This window comes from Aquarana catesbeiana, linkage group LG08, assembly GCF_042186555.1.
Source record: "Aquarana catesbeiana isolate 2022-GZ linkage group LG08, ASM4218655v1, whole genome shotgun sequence".
Lineage (NCBI taxonomy): Eukaryota > Metazoa > Chordata > Amphibia > Anura > Ranidae > Aquarana > Aquarana catesbeiana.
This window is the reverse complement of record NC_133331.1, coordinates 256067978-256091795: the sequence shown is the minus strand read 5'-3', so window position 1 is coordinate 256091795 and position 23818 is coordinate 256067978. Positions and strand designations below refer to the sequence as shown.

Here is a 23818-nt window from a genome sequence, read left to right as displayed (position 1 = left end):
GGTAAGTATGATGGGTTAAAAAAAATAAATAAAATACTTCTCTTTTAATTGGAAAGTGTACAACAATAAAAAAAAAAAAAACTTTATTGTGGCAATCAACTAACAGTACTGTAATGTACTGTCCCAATTCCGATATGTTATCGTGAGCGAGAGCCACTGAGGACGCTTCTATAGCTTCCAGGGAAGAGCAGTGAGAGAGCAGAGTCTGTCATCATGGCGGTGAGGCCCCACACCTTGTGTCCTGGTAGGCGGAAAACTGGTAGCGTATAGGCATAGCGGCCACGCTGGCGGAAACAGGTGTATCCCTGGGAAGAGCTTGTACAGGCCAGAGAAAGGGGAAGGGTGAGGAGAGACTCCACCTAAGGAAAGAGAATAAAACATATGAAAAATCCAAAACATATGCCAGAACAGTGAAATACACCATTTGCTTAAAATGCAAAAAAAATTTGAACTTCTGCTTAGATTGTTATTTTTCCTGTATAGCCAGAATAGTGACACCATTCTGTAGAGCCCTGGTGAGAGATATATCAAATGTGGCACAGTCATTTTTATGGGGGATGTGAGACACAAATACCGTGGAAGCATTTATTTGCAAAGGGGCTGTAATGGGGGTGATCTCTAGCACTCACATGTAATGCGTTTCTAGCCTATGACTTTTTCCTGAAGCACGTCCCACAATCTCTGATCATTTTCTGTAGCATGTTTGCAGTCTCTTCTTGTAGTATACCTGGAGTCTCCAACCATCTCCTGATGATGTCTGCAGTGTCTTGACAGTTTTGCTGCATTACATTAAAATTATGTAGTCCAGGCTTGGGATAAAGTTGTGTAAAAGCTTAAACCCACAAAATTATGCTTAGACAGGGCTCTCTCCCCACCCCATGTCACAGCAAGGAGCCTGGGAATCCAAGCAACAGCACATCGGAGGAAGAGGATATGATCACCTTCCCTATATTTGGAATTACAGGATAGACCCATGAGCAAACATGGTGGTTGGAGCTAGGGGAAGGTTACTGTGCAAGGGCACAGGCAACCTATACTTATTCATACACTATGGGTTATAGGCACATGCCTTCAAGTGACTGGACGCTGGCAAGCTTTTGAAAGGATTTTCACTTCCCCCATAATCAGGCTGGGCTCTATCCAGTGACAAAAAATTTTGCATAGAATTAGGCTTTTCCTGTGATTGATCCTGCTGTCTTAAAGCGGGGTTCCACTCAAATTTTTACCTTAATCTTACCACCTTCAGTTAATTGCATAGATGTTCAAATGCCGCACGAAAATTTTTTTTTATCGCTGTAATTACCTTTATATTGTACTTTATTGTGGCACTTCCTGTCTCTCCTCCCATGGGAGTAGGCGTGTTTATTGCCTTTCCCCGACACCGCACTGTCTCCTGGGAGCTTAGTGTCAGGCTTCCCAAGATTCAGTGCAGGAACAATGATCATGCGCGTGAACAAGCTATGAATGAACAGCATTCACCGCATACAGGAAATCAATGCTTGTGGGCTTCACATGCCCACAAGCAAGATGGAAACAGCCAGCATCACATTTTTAAAGTTATTCTTCAGTACGAAAACAGACAGAGGCGGAAATATTACACCCAAACTGTGAGTATTATTTTGGGATTAGCAAAGTGTCTCAATGACCTAAAAAAAAAAGATTGGTCGCCGAACTCCCACTTTAAACATCTCACTGTGCCTATTGAAGATGTTCCTTCTTTCAAAGTTTCTGCAGGTAGAAAATTTTAGATGTTTCAAAAAGCTCCCTTTAACCTAGCAGCCCCAGCCCTGCAATCTGCTCTAACTGCAATTTCTGTATGCCAAACTGCAGCGAACTGGACTAGACTGACATGACCCTGTATTCCAGGACCGTGCTGCTGCAGAACAATGTCAGCACTTGCCTTCTGCTCTACTTTTTTGTTTGTGGATTGAGTTTGATGGTCTCTTCAGGTGTTCCTCATTTATGTATGTTAATTCATTTTTTATGACCCATAAAGGCAAGCTCTCTATATACTGTCTGCATACATTCAACATTATAAACAGCTTATACTATTCTATATTTAGGGACCAGGAACATACCAATTGATCCATGTATGTTACCCTCCCAAAATCCTATTTTACTCTGACACAATGGTCTCGGACTACACTGCCTAAAGGGGTACATAAATTCACACAGATTGTGATCACAATGCTATAACTGCAATACTATATCATGCACATATTACAGGATGCTTACTGTGTCTTTTTCTTGGCCAGGCCTTTTATTTGTTACCTTTACAGTTAAGATGACAAGGTCCTGATGAAGCTCTGAGCGAAACGTGTCAATCTCTTATCACACCTGCAAAGTATACTGACGGTGCTTCACCATTGCGCTTTTTTGGCTGGCATAGTTATATGGCCAATGGCACAGGATACTGTAAAATCTGTTTTTATCTATAGTTCTTTTATAAATGTTTGTAATAAAATATAATTTGTATATACATCTACATTGTGTAATCGTTACTTTCTGGTACTAGTAAAGTCCCATCTGGTTAGGTTCTTTTCTTTTTGCACAATTTACAAGGGATGTGGTACTGCCTAAAACAGCCATAAAATCCCCTATTTTGTATTCTACTTTTTTGTGTGGATACCTTTAGAGCAGTGTTTCAACTCCAGCCCTCAAGGCGCCCCAACAGGTCATGTTTCCAGGCTTTCCATTATTTTGCACAGGTGATTTGATCAGTTTCACTGTTTTAGTAATTACCACAGCAGTTTCATCTGAGGGTAATCCTGAAAACATGACCTGTTGGGGCCCCTTGAGGACTGGAGTTTAGAAACACTGCCTTAGAGCATGTCATGAGACAAATTTTATTCACATGTTCAGAATCTTATGGCTAAAAGCTTGGACTGCTAAAGCTGCCAGCAAAAGGTACCTCACACATATACTCTTCCAAAGAAAATGTCTGTTTAGTGAGGTACCTGTCTAACTCATATAAAAGGTAATAGGTAAGACAATTTTACTCCAACAGCAGAAGGTTCCAAAACCACCCTTTGAATCCATCAAGGATATTCCACGCACAGCTCAACGTATAATTACAGCATCTGTCGTGATGAATACACTCCTGGCATGCACAGCAATCATGTCATTTCGGCCCAACCAATGAAACCGGCTAAAAAAACAGTACCCGGGAGAAGACCAGCCAAAGATGTCAGCTGGGAAGGGGGCTCTGGGACACCACAGTGCTGGAGGCAAGTATAATTTTGCTTTAAATAAGACCCTGACAGTCCCGGTGGATGAGATCCTGGTCTTTAAAGGCACCACAGATAGGAGGTTAGGGGCCCTCTAAAGTGTCTGTCTCTCTGGTAGTAGCAGCTCTGCAGCCTACATGGGGAGTTTTCCAAGCCCTTCAAATTTGGGTAAAGTGTATGCTCTGTTCCAGAGAATCAGACCCAGAAGATCCTGCCATTTGGAAGTTCCTGGAAGCTATTCCGAGAGCTTTGCGTTTTCTCGGTGGATGCCTGGGAAGACTCCATAAGGAAGCTTTTACGAGTAGGCATCATGTCTGTCCAAATGAGAAGGTTGGTGAAACTATAAAATTAATAAAATTAATTCTGTAAAATTAAAAAGGCTGCCCTTTGAGGCGAACACTTACTTAGACTATACTTGGATGCTTACATCCAGAAGGGGACTATAGAGAAAAGCATGCTCCTATCCCTAAAGGCAAAGGTAACACCTTTGGAATTTAAGAAGAGTTCCTTTCGTAAGCAACCAGGCTCAATCGCTAAACAAAAGCCTACATTCCTGTTCCGTAAAAAGAACTGGATGTCTAAGTCCTCCGGTTCCGGAGGCAAATCATCCTCACAGTAAAGGGGTGCCCCTACTCGTACGGGTGAAGGGATATCTATTGGCCTTAATGGACTCTGGATACCACTCTGCAGACCCAGTTGTCTGAGGCTACAAGCTGGAGTGCAGCTGCTTTCCCCTTCCACACTTTATGTGCCCAAGGATCTCTTTGGATGCACAAGAAAACAGCAGTTCCCTTTGTGGTTCTAAAGCCCGTACCTTTAAAAACAGACCCCATATTTCAAATAATGCGTGGCCAAATGAAACTAATGTGGTACAAATTTATAAAGAATAGTTGCCTTTTCCAGGTGCCTATAGATCTTTCAGGTATCCTGAAAATAGCTGTCAGACCCCAAGAAAGGAATGCATTGTTGGGGAAACAATGGTCAGCTTCTCCTGTCACCAGCTCTGGCCCACTGCCTACCATCGCCCAAACCTCACAATAGGTTGCTGAGGGCACCCATCGCAGTACTTAGCAAAGTACAGGAGGGGGCCAGCAAACACAGGAACTGGTCCTTTTTTTTAGTTTTGGATAGATTGGGGAAGAGTTTGAACCCCTGTCAGGTTTTTACTGCTATTGGGGACTCTGTTAATGAGATTTTAATTTTAGTGTTGCAGTGACAACGATTTTACCAGACATTAAGTAATGGAAAATCTCAAACAGCAACACAGACAAATATGGGGAAAAAAAATTAGGGGTGGGGGAAGGCTAAAACCATGGTCAGCTTTTTTTCCCCATCTATGTCTTTTTTGCAAATCTCCATTTACTTCCTGTCTGGTGAAGACTTTGCCACTGTACAGGATGTTAGGGGAAAACTCCCTAATGATGCCCAGACATGATTCTAATCCTTCCCCAATCTATCCAAAATAAATAAATAAACAAATTTTGGCAGGACATAGAAATGAATGCATTCTGGAAGAGTATACGACCCAGACAACTGATCACACCCCTTCTTCCACTTTTCCCAACCCTTCCATCCTCTCTTCCATTCTTTCTTTTTTCGTCTGGATGGCTGAGTCTTTCCTTCACATAGACAAGGAGGCGAGGTGTGCAGTTATACTACAAATCATATTTCTACTAACAGCTTCAGTATACTTTGATAATTTGTAAGAGCCCACAATAGTCTCCAAGTTTCATATATACTGCTATCCCACTGGCTTTATGATTAGCATTCTGACTGGTGTTAACCTCCCCTTCCCCTTTTCCCCACAACCTTCCACTGGCCATGTGTTTCATGCTTGTCATGCTAATCCTCCAGCTTCAATACTTCTGAATTACTAATCTGTAACAAAAATGAAGCAAATAAAGTTATAACTGACAAAGTAATAAATGTCAATGTCAGCCCCTATATTTCTCTCAGACCAGGTTTGCTTTAATGCCATATTGCAATATACACACCTCCTCTGGATTGGGCTTGGCAGCCAGGTCCTCAAGGCAGCCTATGTTTGCCAGAACCGGAACGATGACCATCCCCGTCTGTGGGAAAACAAAGATCTTAGCTGTAGTATTGACAATGATCTGAGTGACTGGCTGCAATATTGCAGAACATGGGGGCAGTCTATAAAAATGAAAGAACAGAAATATATGTTGTTCATATATCAGTTTTGATCATTTTATTATCTTCTAATTGCTAGACTTTTAAACTGGTCTTCCAGCTTCAGTACTATGAGACACTAACCTGAAACAAGTATGCAGATAAGGCCTTTCTGACTTTTCTGGTCTGCATGTCTGTGAGCTGCATTAAAGGCTCAAAGTATTGAAGCCAGAGACAGCCAGGCAACTAGCATTTTCTGAAGGAGGTCAGCAATGGCTGCCTCCATATTCAGTAGACCAGTGGTTAGCAACCTCAGTCCTCAAGTACCCCCAACAGGCCATGTTTTTGGAATTTCTCTTAGATAAAATAGCTATTCAAAATACCAAGCCATTGACTCCGATGTAAAGCACCTGTGCAAGCCAAAGGAAAATCTGAAAACATGGCCTGGACTCATAAGTTGGACTTGAGTCTTTTTTTTTACCTCACCTACTATGTATCTATGGCCTGTTAGGAGGTACTTGAGGATTGAGGTTGAGAACCACTGCAGTAGACAAAGTGAGTATGTCCCGCTTGCTGTGGAGAATGGATAGTGTATGACAAAGCTGAGTCAGGTTTTGGAAGATCGCAAGGCTGTTAAAGCTCCCTCCTCATAATGTGTGCCTGTCTGTACGTCAGTAGGTTGCACAGATATCACTGGGATACAAAGAAAAGATAAAAAAATATATAAGTAAGCATACATAATGTAAGGTTTATGTGCATTAGCGTTCAGGTTTTCAATTAAAGCAGTATTGAGATCTGGAGAATTTTTTGTTGTTTTCCTCAAATCATTCTTGCAGTGTAGTTAATCAATGTTGATCTCTTTACCCATCAGTGGTCATTACACATAAAAATATTCTCAAGCCTCATACACACGGTACGATTGTTGGCAGGGGATTGTCTGTTGACAGGCTGTTGTCCTAAAACCTTACCATAAGTACGCTCCTTTTGACAACTTTCGGGCAACAAATGTTGGATGACAGGCTAGTAAATTTTCAGCGGACAACTGTTTGACGTCAGACAAAAGTCGAAAATACAAACACGCATGCTCGGAATCAATGCTCACCAAACACGAAATTAGCAGAAGGGGCCCAAAGGGTGGCACTCAAGAGCTGAAATTCCTTGTAGTACGTCACTGCGTTCGTGTTTGTGGCACGACAATTGTGTACCGTTAGTATGCAAGACAAGTTCCTGGCACATGCCCTTTCGACAAAAATTAGACGCTCGGTTGGCCAACAATCGTACTGTGTGTACGAAGCTTTACAGTTTCATATTACATGGTGCATTTTGCAACAAATATTTTTCAAATTACAAGCCACGAGCAAATCCCATATACAATGTCTCACGTTATTATATTTTATCGTATACAAACCGAATGGGGTAGTGTGGGAAATAAATGCCTCAAGTTATTTTAGGTATAACAGCTTCTTATAGGAGGACATATTAAAAAAAGGTGCTCATCATCAGTGTTGTACCACTGCATCTATACTGTATATCACAATGTGAGCAATGTTGAAGTTTTGAAAGGATGGAAGTACCACACCAGCTTATATAGACTTTTTAAAAGGTTTTTATTTTGTAACAGCCAGAGCATTTCAGGGGCTCAGCACTCCCCCATCATCAGGGCTAAAAACAGGATAATGCAGGCACTTTGATTGAATTTCAACTCAACTTGGATTTAGTCCTGATGAAGGGGGAGTGCTGAGCCCCCTAAACGTCTTAGCTGTTACAAAACAAAATTTTTTTAAAAAGTCTATACAAGCTGGTGTGGCGCTCCCATTCTTTCAAAACTTCAACAAACTCCTCTAGGGGTCCAGCAAGACCCCACAGTTGCTGGTGAGCAGCCTCTAGGACCACAAACCACCCATCGTGTTAAAACGCACTTGCATGAGGTTCAACGCTCTCACATCACAAATGTTACAATGTGTGCAATGAAAAAGAAGTCTTCCAGGGGACCACTGGGGGTATCTGGTAGAGGTTTGTTTACGTAACTATTCTGAGTTATCCAGAATGGCTATCAGTAACCTCTAGAGCAGCCTCTCTCAACCAGGGTTCCATGGAATGCTAGGGTTCCTTTAAGAGGTTGCTAGAGGTTCCTTGAGTTGTGGCTGATTGACCTATCATCTGATGGTTCCTTCATAGATCTAGTTCCATCTCCACTTGGCAGAGCCAGTAGCATGAAAGCAATGATCTTTAAAGGGTGACATTCTAACCACCACTGTAAAGGAGTCTGTTCAACAATGCATGCAAATTCTGTCTGCATTATCTTCCAACCAGTAGAGAATCAGCGTGGGATATGGAGTGTCTTCACATCTACCCCTGAAGAGCAATGCTGAAGGGGCTTTCCAAATCCCATTGACATCAATGATGAGCACTAATCCTCAAAATGACACTGACAATAAGGCACCATTCCTTTCACTGATACCAATGATGGGGAACTATTCCTTCCACAATCGGCAACAAAGGGGAGCCATTCCTCCTCCTAACAGTGCTTATAGGGAGATATTCCACCAACAGAGCATTTATTACTTCCCATGACCACCGACATCTTCGAATTTTACATGTAGTCATATATGTATAGAACACTACTGACCACTGGTGTCATTGCATGTTTTCTTTCCATCAGCGGGGCATAGTCTACTCCAGTGGTTCTCAAACTCAGTCCTCAAGTATCCCCAACAGGCAATGTATTGGAAAATTCCCTTAGATAAAATAGCTCTTATTAATACCACGTCATTGATATTGATTTAAAGCAGCTGTGCAAAGTAAAGGAAAACCTGAAAACATGGCCCGTTGGGGGTACTTGAGGACTGAGGTTGAGAACCACGGGTCTACTCCAACTGATCCCCGATGCAGGGGTATTTTTTACTTCCTTTGAACACTGGCATAGGGGCCCTTTTTACTCCCCCTGACTTCTGCCTCCTTGTGGCCACAATCCAGACCCCCCAACAGTCTAACGGACAGTATGAAAGAAGAAACTTGTTGCGCTAAATAAATGAACATATATGGATAGCTGTTAACACAATATTGTTGGGTGCAATAACAATAACAAAGAGCAATAACAAAGAGGGAAAAATGGTGATAAGTAAACAAAAAGTTCATATAAAATAAATTAAATAATAAAAAAAATGATCTAATGTTAGCAATATAGTCCATCTGAAGAAATCAATAGAATGAAGAAAGAAGACCGTCACCAACACCCGATATAACTGACTCTTACCGTCAGTACATAGGATATATGCAATATACAAATCACTGTATGGTCAAATCCACGGTTTCTCTTATTCATTAAAACGATCCACTAATTCAGCAAGAGATCTTTCATCCAATGACCCGCCAGATATTAGGCAACTCGATCATAGCTCAACTTTAGCTTAGGAGGCAAGCTCCAAAGAAATGGCACGGTGGTCACATGTATAGAAGATGAAAGACACTCTCATTTCGCAGATATACAACAGAGAGGTCATTTATTCCATTAAAAACTATGTATCAAAACTCACATGTAATATATACAATACAGGCATAAAGGAGAGCGTGAAGCGCTTCCTACCAACAAGATGGAGGCAACTCCTCTGTCCACACCGCTGCGTCACTCGTCCCTTGCTCAACCCTGTCTAAAGGACAGTGCATTTTGTTTAAAGCTTGCAGACCCCTGCGCTAACCATTTACTACAACGTAATGTTGACATAAATAGAAGGCCAGTGTGCTATTTTCAGCATTACCACTCTGCAACATTATATAATAACTGAACACACGTACACCCCACATCTTTGTACTCAGAAGTCATTATCGATAATACTTTGGGGGCGGGGGGTAAGGAGGCAAATAACTGGAGACTCTCTTTTGGGTGGAGCTCTGCTTTAATAGTATTAAAAAAAAAGAAAAAGAATGTACATTCAAGTTATAACAAAACAGGAAAATGTATTTAGCTAACCTAGTGTACTGAAGTTCTTTTTCTTACCCAATCAGTGATTGGCTTCATAGGACCCCAAACCGTACTGCGAGCCACGGAAACACCAAGTTCTTCTCGTGCCTCCCTCAGAGCCGTGTCTATGATGTCTTTATCAGATGCATCACACTTCCCTCCTGGGAAACTAAAGAATTAAAATATAAAACACAAATCAGATTCATAAAAACTATCAAATGTGATTTATGAATATTATTGAAATTGTTTTACTGTATCTCCCCGTCTTAAAAAAACAAAACAAACATGCTCTCATAATTTTATTTTATTTAAAGACACACATCATCACACATAATGCTTACCTTGGCAATTCATAGATGATTCAATTTTCTTTCCTGCAACCACAGGTTGTAAAAAAGAAAATCACTTGATTCCCCCATCAACAGAGAGTTCTGATGGGGGGATCCCTCCCGCAGCCGTTACAGTTATAGTTACATAGTAGGCGAGGTTGAAAAAAGACACAAGTACATCAAGTCCAACATATGTGTGTGATTATATGTCAGTATTACATTGTATGTCCCTGTATGTTGTGGTCGTTCAGGTGCTTATCCAATCGTTTTTTTAAACGATGAATGCCCCCCCCTGAAACCACTGCCTGTGAAAGATTCCACATCCTTGCCGCTCTTACAGTAAAGAACCCTCTGCGTAATTTAGGTTAAATCGCTTTTCTTCTAATTTTAGTGAATGGCTGCGTGTCTTGTTAAATTCCCTTTCGCGGAAAAGTTTTATCCATATTGTGGGGTCACCAGTATGGTATTTGCACATTGAAATCATATCCCCTCTCAAGCGTCTCTTCTCCAGAGAGAACAAGTTCAGTGCTCGTAACCTTTCCTACAGACTCTTTATTGGTTTTGTTGCCCCTCTCTGGACTCTCTTCCTGAGGACTGGTGCCCAGAACTGGACAGCATTACTCCAGGTGTGGCCGGACCAGAGTCTTGTAGAGCGGGAGAATTATCATTTTATCTCTGGAGTTAATCCCCTTTTTAATGCATGCCAAAATTCTGTTCGCTTTGCTTGCAGCAGCTTGGCATTGCATTCCATTGCTGAGCCTATCATCTACTAGGACCCCCAGGTCCTTTTCCATCCTAGATTCCTCCAGGAGGTTCTCCCACCAGTGTATAGATTGCAATCATATCTTTGCCACCCAAATGCATTATTTTTAATTTTTCCACATTAAACCTCATTTGCCATGTAGTTGCCCACCCCATTAATTTGTTCAGATCTTCTTGCAAGGTTTCCACATCCTGTGGAGATGGTATTGCCCTGCTTAGCTTAGTATCGTCCGCAAATACAGAGATTGAGCCGTTTATCCCATCCTCCAGGTCGTTTATGAATAAATTAAATAGGATTGGTCCCTGCACAGAACCCTGGGGAACCCCACTTTCCACTCCTGCCCATTCTGAGTACTCCCCATTTATCAGTACCCTCTGAACTCTCCCTTGTAGTCAGTTTTCAATCCATGTACTCACCCTATGGTCCATGCCAACGGACCTTACTTTGTACAGTAAACGATTATGGGGAACTGTATCAAATGCTTTTGCGAAATCCAGATACACCATGTCTACAGGCCTTCCTTTATCTAGATGGCAACTCACCTCCTCATAGAAGGTTAGTAGATTGGTTTGGCAAGAACGATTCTTCATGAATCCATGCTGATTACTGCAAATGATACCGTTGTCATTACTAAAATCTTGCAGATCAGTGGTCATCAACCCTGTCCTCAGGGCCCACTAACAGGCCAGGTTTGCAAGATAACTGAAATACATCACAGGTGATATCATTTGTTGCTCAGTGATTGCAGTATTCTAGTCTGCATCTCCCCAAGGTAATACATAAAACCTGGCCTGTTAGTGGGCCCTGAGGACAGGGTTGATGACCACTGTTGTATATAGTCCCTTATCATCCCCTCCAGGAGCTTGCATACTATTGATGTTAGGCTAACTGGTCTGTAATTCTCAGGGATGTATCTCGGCCCTTTTTTAAATATTGGCACTACATTGGCTTTTCTCCAATCAGCTGGTACCATTCCAGTCAGTAGACTGTCAGTAAAAATTAGGAACAATGGTCTGGCATTTACTTGACTGAGTTCCCTAAGTACCCTCGGGTGCATGATGCCATCTGTTCCTGGTGACTTATTAATGTTAATGTTTTCAAGTCTATTTCTAATTCTGCCCTCTGTTAGCCCAGAGGGTGCTTCCTGTGACATGTCATGAGGATAAACATTGCAGTTTTGGTTAGTGAAGTCCCCCAATTCCCTCTTGAAGACTGAGGAGAAGAATAAATTCAATACCTTCGCCACCTCCCCATTCTTAGTAACCAGATTCCCTTCATCATTCTTTATGGGTCCAATATGATTTGACCTCCCTTTCCTACTATTTATGTACTTAAAGAATTTCTTGGGATTTTTCTTAGTCTCCTCCACTAAGGCTGGCTTTAGTTTCCACCCTCAGATCTACCTTTCAAGCACAATCTTACTACAGGGCTGCTGTAAAACAAAAATAAATTAGACCACTCTATTGTTTATGGAATCGATTTAGATTAGACCCATCACAGCTAAAGCAGATGAGTAAAACTGTCCCCTCCCTCCTCCTAACACCTATGCAAACTAACCTGTGTAAGACATATGTACACCGAAAGTGGGTGGGATATACACATTACGCAGCAAGTGAACATTCTGTCTCTGAAGTTGATGTATGAAAGCAGGAAAAACATTTTTGCGGCTTTGACAAGGGCCAAATTGTAATGGCTGGACAACTGGGTCAGAACCACTCTAAAACCTCAGCTCTTGTGGGATGTTCCCAGTCTGCAGTTGTCAGGACTGCCCAAAAGTGGTCCAAGGAAGGAAAACTGGACAGGGTCATGGGCGGCCAAGGCTCATTGATAAATGTGGGGAAGGAAGGCTGGCCTGTGTAGTCTGATCCAATAGAAGAGCTACTATATCCCAAATTGCTGAAAAGTTAATGCTGGTTCCTATAGAAAGGTGTCAGAACACACAGTGCATTGCAGTTTTCTGTGTATGGGGCTGTGTAGCCGCAGACCAGTCAAGGTGCCCATGCTGACCTGTGTCTACAGCAAAAAGAGCCTTCACTGGGCATGCGAGCATAAGAACTGGACCACAGAGCAATGGAAGAAGGTGGCCTTGGTCTGATGAAGTCAAGAATGGTTTAAGGAACACAACACATCACATAGGTTATATTTTGGTAAGCCAGTTGTGGCAGTACTGTGCCCTGTCACGGTATTAAAAAAAAGGATTATATGTCACCCAGGGTTCTCATTCAGGCAGGTTGAGGGGACTCTGGGGTGCTTGCGTCATATAGATGTAACTGGATTTTAAGCCTGGCTTGGATCCTGAAGCCCAGCGACTTTAGGATACCCAAATAAAATATATGTCCCTTTTTCTCACAAATAGAACTTTCTTTTGGTGGTATTTGATCACCTATGTGTTTACATTTTTTTTTTTTTTACTTTCTTCTATAGAACATATCCAATAAAAAAAATTAAAAAAGAAATCAAATTTCTTCATAAATTTAGGCCAATATGTATTCCTACATATTTTTGGTAAAAAAAAAAAATCAACTATGGTATATATACTGGACTTTTAGTTTTTTTTTAATTTATTTTTTATACTAGTAATGGCGGCGATCGGTGACTTATGGCAGGACTGCGATATTGTGACACTTGGGAGACTGCAGGAACCAGGGTGAAATAAATATTTACCGGTGGGTTATGGATTCCCTCTATTTATTCCATATATGTATTAACTTGTCTATTCCTTAATTAGCTAGACTATCAAACCTCTCATAATGTTACTGGTGATAGTACAATGATATAAGGTTAGCTATGAAAATAATGCTTAGTAAAACAACATCTTATTTTTTCCCCAAGAAAATAGGAAATTCTAACATAAAAACACTAAAGGAAAATATTACAGAGCATATAACAAAAGAACATCAATGATACTTTACGTAAGGTCGTCCTCTAGATATTGTCTCGTCAGCTGGGCTAAAAATGGCAAGAGAGAGATTTTTCCATTCTGTGTGCACTTTTAAACTGCATTCAGACCCGCTCATACACCACACCTCTCCTGTCCAATCGAATATCGCCAAGAGGCAGTCCTTCCAATATCTGTCCATCCTCCAGAAAGCATGCTGTAGTGTCATTAGGGCAGCCTTTGTCCATGAACCATAGATATCCGACCCTGGTCAGATCTTCAATGACATCTGGTCTTTGAACTTGGTAGCTCAACTCAATCATCTTGGCAGCAGTGGCCCACTTTGAAGCTTGTTTGCAGAGTGTTAATCAAGCATTTCAATATTTATCACACTAGGTGGTTTGGAGCCAAGCTTTTGTTCCCATACTCCCCCTGCCTTGATGGGCAACCTGTTACATTCCAATCGGCCCCCCCAAGAGTGATGAGGCTAGGTGTAGGTGTATCCAAATTTCATATTCAAAACACATCTTGTATTATGAAATAAAACATGTTGCCTTCCAACACAGGGACACTAATACAGTGATCAGTGCTAAAGATATGCACTGTCAGTATACTAATGACACTGACTGGGAAGGGGTTAAACATCTAGTGCGATCAAAGGGTTAGCGGTGTACCTAGCTAGTGTTTTTATGTACTGTACGCGCTGCTTTTACTAGAGGAAGTAATGAATTTTATCCATCCCTTCCCCTCTGTCAAAACATAGCTCTGCCTTGTTTACACAGTCCTGAGTCTCTGTCTGACGATCGGTGGGTAAAGGCAGACATCCAGTGCCCGACACCTGTAAATCAGCTTCTGCTGTGATTAATCAGGCACACCCATCCCCCCCCCCCCTTAGGTGTAGTGCAGAATAACGATTAAATAACTGAAGAAATGACACTTTGCTGCAATGTAAAGTAGTGAGTGTACAGCTTGTATAACAGTGTAAATTGGCTGTCCCCTCAAAATAACTCAACACACAGCCATTAATGTCTAAACTGCTGGCAACAAAAGTGAGTACACCCCTAAGTGAAAATGTCCAAATTGGGCCCTATTAAAAATTTTCTCTCTCCGGTGGAATGTGACTCGTTAGTGTTACAAGGTCTCAAGTGTGAATGGAGAGCAGGTGTATTAAATTTGGTGTTATCGCTCTCATTCTTTCATACTGGCCACTGGAATTTCAACATGCCACCTCATGGGAAAGTACTCTCTGAGGATCTGGAAAAAAGAATTGTTCCTCTACATAAATATGGCCTAGGCTATAATAAAATTGCCAAGAACCTGAAACTGAGTTGCAGCACGGTGGCCAAGAACATAAAGCGGTTTAACAGGACAGGTTCCACTCAGAACAGGCCTCGCCATGGTCGACCAAAGAAGTTGAGTGCACGTGCTCAGCGTCATATCCAATGGATGTCTTTGCGAAATACACGTTTGAGTGCTGCCAGCATTGCTGCAGAGGTTGAAGGGGTGGGGGGGGTCAGCCTGTCAGTGCTCAGACCATAAGCTGCACACTGCATCAAATTGGTCTGCATGGCTGTCATCCCAGAAGGAAGCCTCGATAAAAGATGATGCACAAGAAAGCCCGCAAACAGTTTGCTGAAGACAAGCAGACTAAGGACATGGATTACTGGAACCATGTCCTGTGGTCTGATGAGACCAAGATAAGCTTATTTGGTTCAGATGGTGTCAAGCGTGTGTGGCAGGAACCAGGCAAGGAGTACAAAGACAATTGTGTCTTGCCTAGTCAAGCATGGTGGTGGGAGTGTCATGGTCTGGGGCTGCATGAGTGCTGCCGGCACTGGGGAGCTACAGTTCATTGAGGGAACCATGAATGCCAACATGTATTGTAACATACTGAAGCAGAGCATGGTCCCCTCGCTTCAGTGACTGGGCCGCAGGGCAGTATTCCATGATAACAACCCCAAACACACCTCCAAGACGACCACTGCCTTGCTAAAGAAGCTGAGGTTAAAGGTGATGGACTGGTCAAGCATGTCTCCAGACCTAAACCCTATTGAGCATCTGTGAGGCCTCCTCAAACGGAAGGTGGAGGAGCGCAAGGTCTCTAACATCCACCAGCTCTGTGATGTCGTCATGGAGGAGTGGAAGAGGACTCCAGTGGCAACCTGTGAAGCTCTGGTGAACTCCATACCCAAGAGGGTTAAGGCAGTGATGGAAAATAATGGTGGCCACATAAAATATTGATACTTTGGGACCAATTTGGACATTTTTTTTTTGTTGCCAGCGGTTTAGACATTAATGGCTGTGCGCTGAATTATTTTGAGGGGACAGCAAATTTACACTGTTATACAAGCTGTACACTCACTACTTTACATTGTAGCAAAGTGTCATTTCTTTAGTGTTGTCACATGAAAAGATATAATAAAATATTTACAAAAATGTGAGGGGTGTACGAACTTTTGTGAGATACTGTTCGTGATTCTGCACAGGAAGGCCACCCTGTAGCAGTAAATCTGCTATGGAGCGGTCCGGAAGTGGTTAATAAACGTGGGCTAGGAATGCAAAAGCGAGGCTAAGTCCTTGGAAGTGTCTAGGTATACATTGTATAGGTAGTCTGAAGCCTACCTGATGTCTCCTTTGTGCCTTCCTTTCAGCTTGGGGGAGCGCAGAGTATAGAGAAAGGAGGGGGCTCCGCGGAAGGTACATAATGTTACCAGAACTCCTGCTGATGCTTTGACTGGTAGCGCCGTTCTACTCAGAACTTCCCGGCACCTTTGTTCTGTCTCATAGGAAAGACTTTCCGCGGGTACGTTCGGAAGAACCTTGGTGCAGAGTCCACGCTGGATAACAGACAGATGAAGACTCATTTGACTCTGCAAAATACAAACAGTGATATAAGAATAATGTAAAATTTAAACTGTGAAAAAAAATACATAACAACAAAAATAACAGAAAACAAATAACAATAACAGAATAAATGTAACAATAAAGTTAGAATAAAAGACTAAAAATATGTACCATTGTGCCAATTTGTGCAGACAACAGAAGTATTTCAGTTCCAGCTACTATTTTTCTATTGGATGTTAAAAAAGGGAAACACTTGGATTCTATGAACTAATGCTGATTAGCTATAACTTTATGACAACCGACAGGTTAAGGTAATACCATTGATTATCTCATTACAAAGTGAAGTGTAAGTGAACATGCTATCCCTGAAGTTGTGTTAAAAGCAGAAAAATAGTCATCGTAGTTTGTTGTGTAGCCACAGATCGGTCAGATTGCCCATGCTGACCCGTGTCCACAGCCAAAAGCTCCTACAATGGGCACGTGATCATCAGAACTGGACCACGGACCAACATAAAAACGTGGCCTGGTCTGATGAATCACATTTTCTTTTAAATCATATGGATGCCTAACTGTCCATCACTTACCTGTAGAAGAGATGGCACCATGATGCAGTAGGGGAAGAAGGGAACCACCCTAACACCACGTACCACCTACCTAAACATTGTTGCAAAGGCAGTGCAATGCCTTGGACAGGGTTCTGCTGGGAAATCTTGGGTCTTGCCATTCATGTGGATGTTACTTTGACACGTTCCACCTACCTAAACATTGTTGCTGCCCAAGTACGCACCTTCATGGAAACGCTATTCCTTGATGGCAGTGGCCTCTTTCAGCAGGATAACTGCCACACTGCAAAAATGGTTCAAGAATGGTTTGAAGAACACAACTACGAGTTCACAGTAGTTGACTCGGCCTCCAAACTTTTAAGATCTCAGTCCAATCAAGAGTCTGTAGGATGTGCTGGAAAAACAAGTCCGATCCATGGAGGCCTCACCTCACAACTTAAAGGGCTACTGATGGCTTGGTGCCAGATACCGCAGCATACCTTCAGAGGTTTAGTGGAGTCCATGCCTCGATGGGTCAGGGGGACCTACACAAAATTAAGTAGGTGGTCATAAAGTCATGGCTGATCGGTGTATATTGTTTTGGGGGGTCTAAGTATAATTGGGGCACATTTAGCACATGTGAAAAAAAAATTAGTTAGGCAGAACAAAGGATAAAGGAAAACCGCTGTGAGAAAAATATGCGGACTGTCATTGCTGACCTCCGAAAATAGTGGTTACCCAGCCGTCCATGCCAAAAGTTTTGGAGTCAGAGGATGAGCATGACAGGCAGGCGCCCTGCATCTGATCTGGAGAAGGATAAGAAGGTTATGTGTAGCAAAAATCTATGAGTCATATCCCTGTGCACACCGATATCTCTGCGCACACCAATATCTCTACCGATATCTCTGTGCACACCGATATCTCTACCGATATCTCTGCGCACACCGATATCACTGATATCCCTGCGCACATTCAAATCTCTGTGCACACTGATATCCCTGCGCACATTCAAATCTCTGTGCACACTGATATCTCTACCAATATCTCTGCGCACACCGATATCTCTGTCTGCGCACATTGATATCACTGACATCCCTGTGCACACCAATATTCCTGCGCACAAGGATATTTCTGCGCACATTAATATCACTGATATCCCTGTGCACATTCAAATCTCTGTGAACACTGATATCCCTGCGCACACCGATATCTCTACCAATATCTCTGTGCACACCGATATCTCTGGGCACACCGATATCTCTGGGCACACCGATATCTCTGGGCACACCGATATCTCTGGGCACACCGATATCTCTGGGCACACCGATATCTCTGGGCACACCGATATCTCTGGGCACACACCGATATCCCTGTGCACACACCGATATCCCTGCGCACATTCAAATTTCTGCGCACACCGATATCCCTGCGCACACACCGATATCCCTGCGCACACACCGATATCCCTGCGCACACACCGATATCCCTGCGCACACACCGATATCCCTGCGCACACACCGATATCCCTGCGCACATTCAAATTTCTGCGCACACCGATATCCCTGCGCACACACCGATATCCCTGCGCACACACCGATATCCCTGCGCACACACCGATATCCCTGCGCACATTCAAATCTCTGTGCACACACCGATATCCCTGCGCACACACCGATATCCCTGCGCACACACCGATATCCCTGTGCACACACCGATATCCCTGCGCACACACCGATATCCCTGCGCACATTCAAATCTCTGCGCACACCGATATCTCTGTGCACACACCGATATCCCTGCGCACACACCGATATCCCTGCGCACATTCAAATCTCTGCGCACACTGATATATCGGTGTGCGCAGGGATATCAGTGTGCGCAGGGATATCGGTGTGCACAGATATTTGAATGTGCGCAGAGATATCCGTGTGTGCGCAGAGATATCCGTGTGTGCGCAGAGATATCCGTGTGCACAGAGATTTTGGTAGAGATATCGGTGTGCGCAAGGATATCAGTGTGCACAGAGATTTGAATGTGCGCAGGGATATCGATGTGCGCTGGGATATCGGTGTGCGCAGGGATATCCCTACGCACATTCAAATCTCTGCGCACACCGAAATCCCAGCGCACATCGATATCTCTGCGCACATTAATATCACCGATATCCCTGCGCACAGTCAAATCTCTGCGCACACCCATATCTCTACCAAAATCTCTGCGCACACACCGATATCTCTGGGCACACCGATATCTCTGGGCACACACTGATATCCCTGCGCACATTCAAATCTCTGCGCACACCAATATCTCTACGCACATTAATATCACTGATATCCCTGCGCACATTCAAATCTCAGCGCCCGCCGATATCCCTGCACACACCGATATCCCTGCGTACATTCAAATCTCTGCGCACACTGATATTCATGAGCACACCGATATCCCTGGGTACACCGATATCTCTGCGCCATCATCAGCAGCCCTTGTCTACGCAAGGTGCCCGGAGCGTCGTAGCTGAGGCACCAGTAATTGCGCTTACATTAGATCAGGCAAAGGTCATAGCCACAAAAAAATCTTAAGTTTGTGCGACGATCTGACGCTGTATGCAGGAGACTTCACCCAGTTGCAGATTTTCTAATGACAGACCCCACAAGCACATTCTCAGAGCCCCCCCCACTGTCACATGATGGACACCCCTGACCTTCAGCTCACACAAGTTCTACACACATGCAGAGAAGTCTCCAATATCAGACTCAGAAACGCTAAACTTCCAACCTCTCCTGATTTCCGTTCACATACTCACTTGGGCGGCTTCTGTGTTCCTCAAAACTCCCTCACGACCATTGCAAGACCTTTAATGCCTTCTTCTGCCAGGATCCAACATGGCCGCCGCTGTAAAGAGCAAACTTCCGGTCACTTCAAAGAGGGCTCTTGTTTTCATGAGCGTGTAGGCAAGCCAAATGACCACCAGGTGTCTCTGTTACAGAAACGTATCCTCATCATACAGTGCAAAGCGATAGTGTGTGTATATTTGTATGTGTTTGCTGCCATCTAGTGGTTGTAAAAATAAAAATACGAGGCTGTTCAGATGGATTTCTGAACCACAAGGCATTGCTTATTAGTATGGAAGTCACATTAATAGTCCCTTTCTGCTCATATAAAGAAAACCTGTTGCCAATACATTTATATTACTTATTTTCACATTAAGATGTATTTATGAAACAAAAAGCATTGCTTATTAGCATGGAAGTCCCATTAAAGAGGAACTGCAGTCTGCTCACATAATGTGTAAAAAAACCATATTTGCCATTCTGAAGCTTCCCTCAAACCACTTTGCATATTATTTTATATACTGTGATTCTGTACTTGCCAAATATACTGCAGAAAGTTCCCTTCACTGAGTCTGGATGCAACCATTTTAACTGTGGGCAGCTGAAGTTGCTGCCTGTTCACTTCCTGGATTTACACAGACACACAGAGGCACACCTCCAGCTCTGCAGCTCTCATTGGCCCTCTTATGACTCATCCCCCCTCCCTTCCTGGCAAACTCTCACCAGGGGCGTAACTAGAAATAGCAGGGCCCCATAGCAAAATGTTGTATGGGGCCCCCCTGCAAACAGCCCCCCCCCCCACAGCTGCCCTAGTGTCAATGCAGCGTGACCTGTGCCCAATGCAGCGTGACCTGTGCCCCATACAGCGTGACCTGTGCCCCATACAGCGTGACCTGTGCCCAAAACTGCCTGGTCCGCCTGTGCCCCATACAGCCTCACCTATGCAGAGGAAGAGGCAAGCCACCCGGATCAGCAGAGAGCGGGATTGCCCGCTGTAATAGCTTTCATTTGAATTTCCTGTCTTCCCGGGGCTCATCATCACATAGCCCCACCTCTTGGCCCGACGCCTTTGATGATGTCACATGTCCCGCATTGGATCAGCGTTCTGTCTATCAAAGGCACCGGGCCAAAAGGTGGAGCTATGTGAGGTGAGCCCCGGGAACACTGGATGTTCTAATGAAAGCTCTTACATTGGGCAATTCAGCTCTCTGCTGATACGGACAGCTTCCTTTCCTCTCTCTTCTCCTGGCTGGGAGACTGTGCCGGCGGTGCTCTTATGCTCACTGGGCCCCACAGCATAGCTCCCAACTGTCCCTGATTTCGAGGGACTGTCCCTGATTTGGAGCAATGTCCCTCTGTCCCTCATTCCTCCTCATTTGTCCCTCATTTTGGTCTGATCTATATATATGTAAAAAAATTCACTTTTTATCTATGAAAAAGTGTTTCCCAGCGCTAAACCTTTCATCTGACTTCTAAATTGCTGCATTTGTAAATTCCAGAAGCCAATATAAAAGAATAGTAGTGGTAAAAAAAGCACTTGTGGGTTTAACCAATCTTGTTTTTTTGTACAATTCTCCTTTAAAGGGGTGTGGCAAGGGTGTGTGTCCTATGCCTGCATACTTTTGCTGATAGGTGTCCCTCATTCCAATCTCAAAAAGTTGAGAGGTATGCCACAGCGCTCGCATGGGTCGCTATGGTGGTAGTTACGCCCCTGACTCTCACAAGAGTGAGAGAGAGAGCTGTGCATGATGTCAAACATACCTCCCAACTTTTTAACTTCAGAATGAGGGACAATTGAGGGAGTAAATGAGCTGTGGCGTGCATTGTGGCAAAATGTGGGTGTGGCCAAAGTCTTAATAGTGAGAGGGGCTTAAGGGGTGTGGCTAAACAAAACTCAGCTCTCTCACCAATGCCCCTCACCCCTCAGCTCTCACTACTGCCCCCTAGCTCTCTCACCAATGCTCCCCACCTCTCACCAATTCCCCCCCAGCTTTCTCACCAGTTCCCCTTCCTTTCTTACTAATGCCCCCCCCAGCTCTCTCATCAACTCCCCCTCCTCTCTTACTAATCCCCCCTCCCCTCTTACTAATGTGCCCCCCAGCTCTCTCACCAATTCCCCCTCCTCTTTTACTAATCCCCCCTCCCCTCTTACACTAATTCTTCCTCCAGTCTTAATAATGCCCCCCCAGCTCTCTCACCAATTCCCCCTCCTCTCTCTTACTAATCCCCCCTCTTACTAATGCCCCCCCAGCTCTCTCACAAGTCCCCCCTCCACTCTCACTAATCCCCCCTCCCCTCTTACTAATGCCCCCCCCCCCAGCTCACTCAGCAATTCCCCCTCCTTTCTTAGTAATCCCCCCTCCCCTCTTACTAATGCCCCCCAAGCTCTCTCACAAGTCCCCCCCTCCGCTCTTACTAATGCCCCCCCAACTCTCTCACAAATGCAGATAAATATTTATTCCTGTGCTTTTTTTTAAGCACAGTGCTGCTGACAGCTCCCAGTGCAGTGACTGTAGCATGGAGCCGAAGAGTTTCACAGCACTTCTTCGGCTCCATGCTACAGTGCTGACAGGCGGGGAAAGATCCCTCTGGCATCCCAAATGTGAGGGCAGCAATGTGGGCAGTTGTGGTACCAGGACCCAGGGCACCCACAACCAAATGTGGGGCCATGTCCCCCCCCCTGGGTGCCTGATGCTAACACACAGAAGCATGTGCAGTGCTTCTATGTGACAAGGAGTTCTGTTCCTCTTACCTTCCACGAGCCGCTGACAGGCAGGAACGTGGCAGCCGAGAGGAGAGCATCGGGGCCGCTGATAGGAGGATCGGGAGCTGGGGGGGATCTGAGAGGTGGCCTGCAAATGATGTCATCGGTTGTAAGGACGCGTTCCTAACAACTGGTGACTGCATTGAGGAGATTGCCGGCCAGATCTTCTCCCAGGAATCCTCACCTGGCGCTGTGTGTGACAGCCCTGGATTCCGGGACTCCAGTCCAGATCCGCGGGACCCCGGGACTTACTTCAAAACGTGGGACGGTCCCGTGGAATCCGGGATGGTTGGGAGGTATGGTCTTACACCTAGGCTTTTTACTAGACAAGAAACAGGAAGTGGGCTGTATAAGGTAGTTACTCTCCAAAGGTAAAATAACAAGGGCAGAAGATTTAATAGATGAAAAGATGAAAAAATGACTGAAGTTCTGCATATAGTCCCTTTCTGCTCATGTAAAGAAAACCTGTTGCCAATATATTTTTATTACTTATTTTCACATTAAACAAGTAATGTTTTTTCAGCAATCACTGAGGTTTGAATATCACAATCACTCTGCTGAAAATAAAGACCCTTATCCTTTTCGGGGCTGTCTTTTTTGGCGGGGAAAACGGGGCAGCTGCCCTGGGCCCAGACATTGTTGTGGAGCCCAACATCTCCTCACATAGTGCAGCTGAAGTGAAAGGGAAGCAGTAACCGGCACCATGACTGACACCGGAGCTGGCCGAGTGGAGAGACACACTGACAAGAATGTGGGCGGTTCTGACCATAGCTCCCAACTGTCCCTGATTTCGAGGGACTGTCCCTGATTTGGAGCAATGTCCCTCTGTCCCTCATTCCTCCTCATTTGTCCCTCATTTTGGTCTGATCTATATAGTTGTATATAAAATGCACTTTTTATCTATCAAAAAAACATTTTCCAGTGCTAAACCTTTCATCCAATTTCTAAGTTGCTGCATTTGTAAATTCCAAAAGCCAATATAAAGGAATAGTGGTGGTAAAAAAAGGACTTTGTGGGTTTAACCAATCTTGTTTTTTTGTACAGTTCTCCTTTAAGATGGCGTGGAGGGGTGTGTCCTATGCCTGCATACTTTTGCTGATAGGTGTCCCTCATTCCCATCTCAAAAAGTTGGGAGGTATGTTCTGACTCTGAATAAAAAAGGTCTGCTTGGTTGAGCTGATGTTTTCCATTGTTTCAGCTGCTAAACTATGCCTGTGCATAATGGTCTACATATATGAGCAGACAGCTGGAATGTTCAACAACCTGAATTGGCTCATTTGAACTCTTTCACTGCTTTAGACCATTACTCATCTCTGCCTCTCTGCTTGCTGTGATCATTGACAGTACTGTTTTGAAGGTAATCCTGGTCGGCTTCATTAACCCCATCTTTTCTGTTAAATTCTGCTGCAGTGCAAGACAACACTTCTACTCTGGCAAGGGGACTGCTGTGTGAGTTTGTAGCATATTCTATCTAGCAACCAATCAGTTAGCAGTAATGAATTGCTGTAATCTCTAGCAGCCAATCAGTTAGGAGTAATGATGTGCAGTA

At 43.9% G+C, this 23818-nt stretch overlaps 1 protein-coding gene across 1 annotated transcript; it reads right to left on the bottom strand.

Annotated features, from left to right (window-relative positions):
• Positions 1-68: 68 nt before the first annotated feature.
• On the bottom strand, positions 69-19624 carry NUDT8 (nudix hydrolase 8). The gene is made up of 5 exons (XM_073597040.1): positions 19478-19624; positions 15911-16158; positions 9355-9487; positions 5222-5299; positions 69-359 (listed from the first exon to the last, which is right to left on the bottom strand). The coding sequence occupies exons 2-5, from the start codon at positions 16150-16152 to the stop codon at positions 138-140; spliced, it is 675 nt and encodes a 224-aa protein (XP_073453141.1). The 5' UTR covers positions 16153-16158; positions 19478-19624; the 3' UTR covers positions 69-137.
• Between the last annotated feature and the right edge of the window lie 4194 nt (positions 19625-23818).

Excerpts from the sequence above, each read along its gene's own strand:
- NUDT8 (XM_073597040.1), bottom strand. The coding sequence starts at position 16,152 with ATGAGTCTTCATCTGTCTGTTATCCAGCGTGGACTCTGCACCAAGGTT. Across the intron at positions 9,488-15,910 it reads AGGCACAAAGGAGACATCAG|TTTCCCAGGAGGGAAGTGTG; the intron begins GTAGGCTTCAGA and ends TTAATTCTTTAG. Across the intron at positions 360-5,221 it reads CCAAGCCCAATCCAGAGGAG|GTGGAGTCTCTCCTCACCCT; the intron begins GTGTGTATATTG and ends CTCTTTCCTTAG.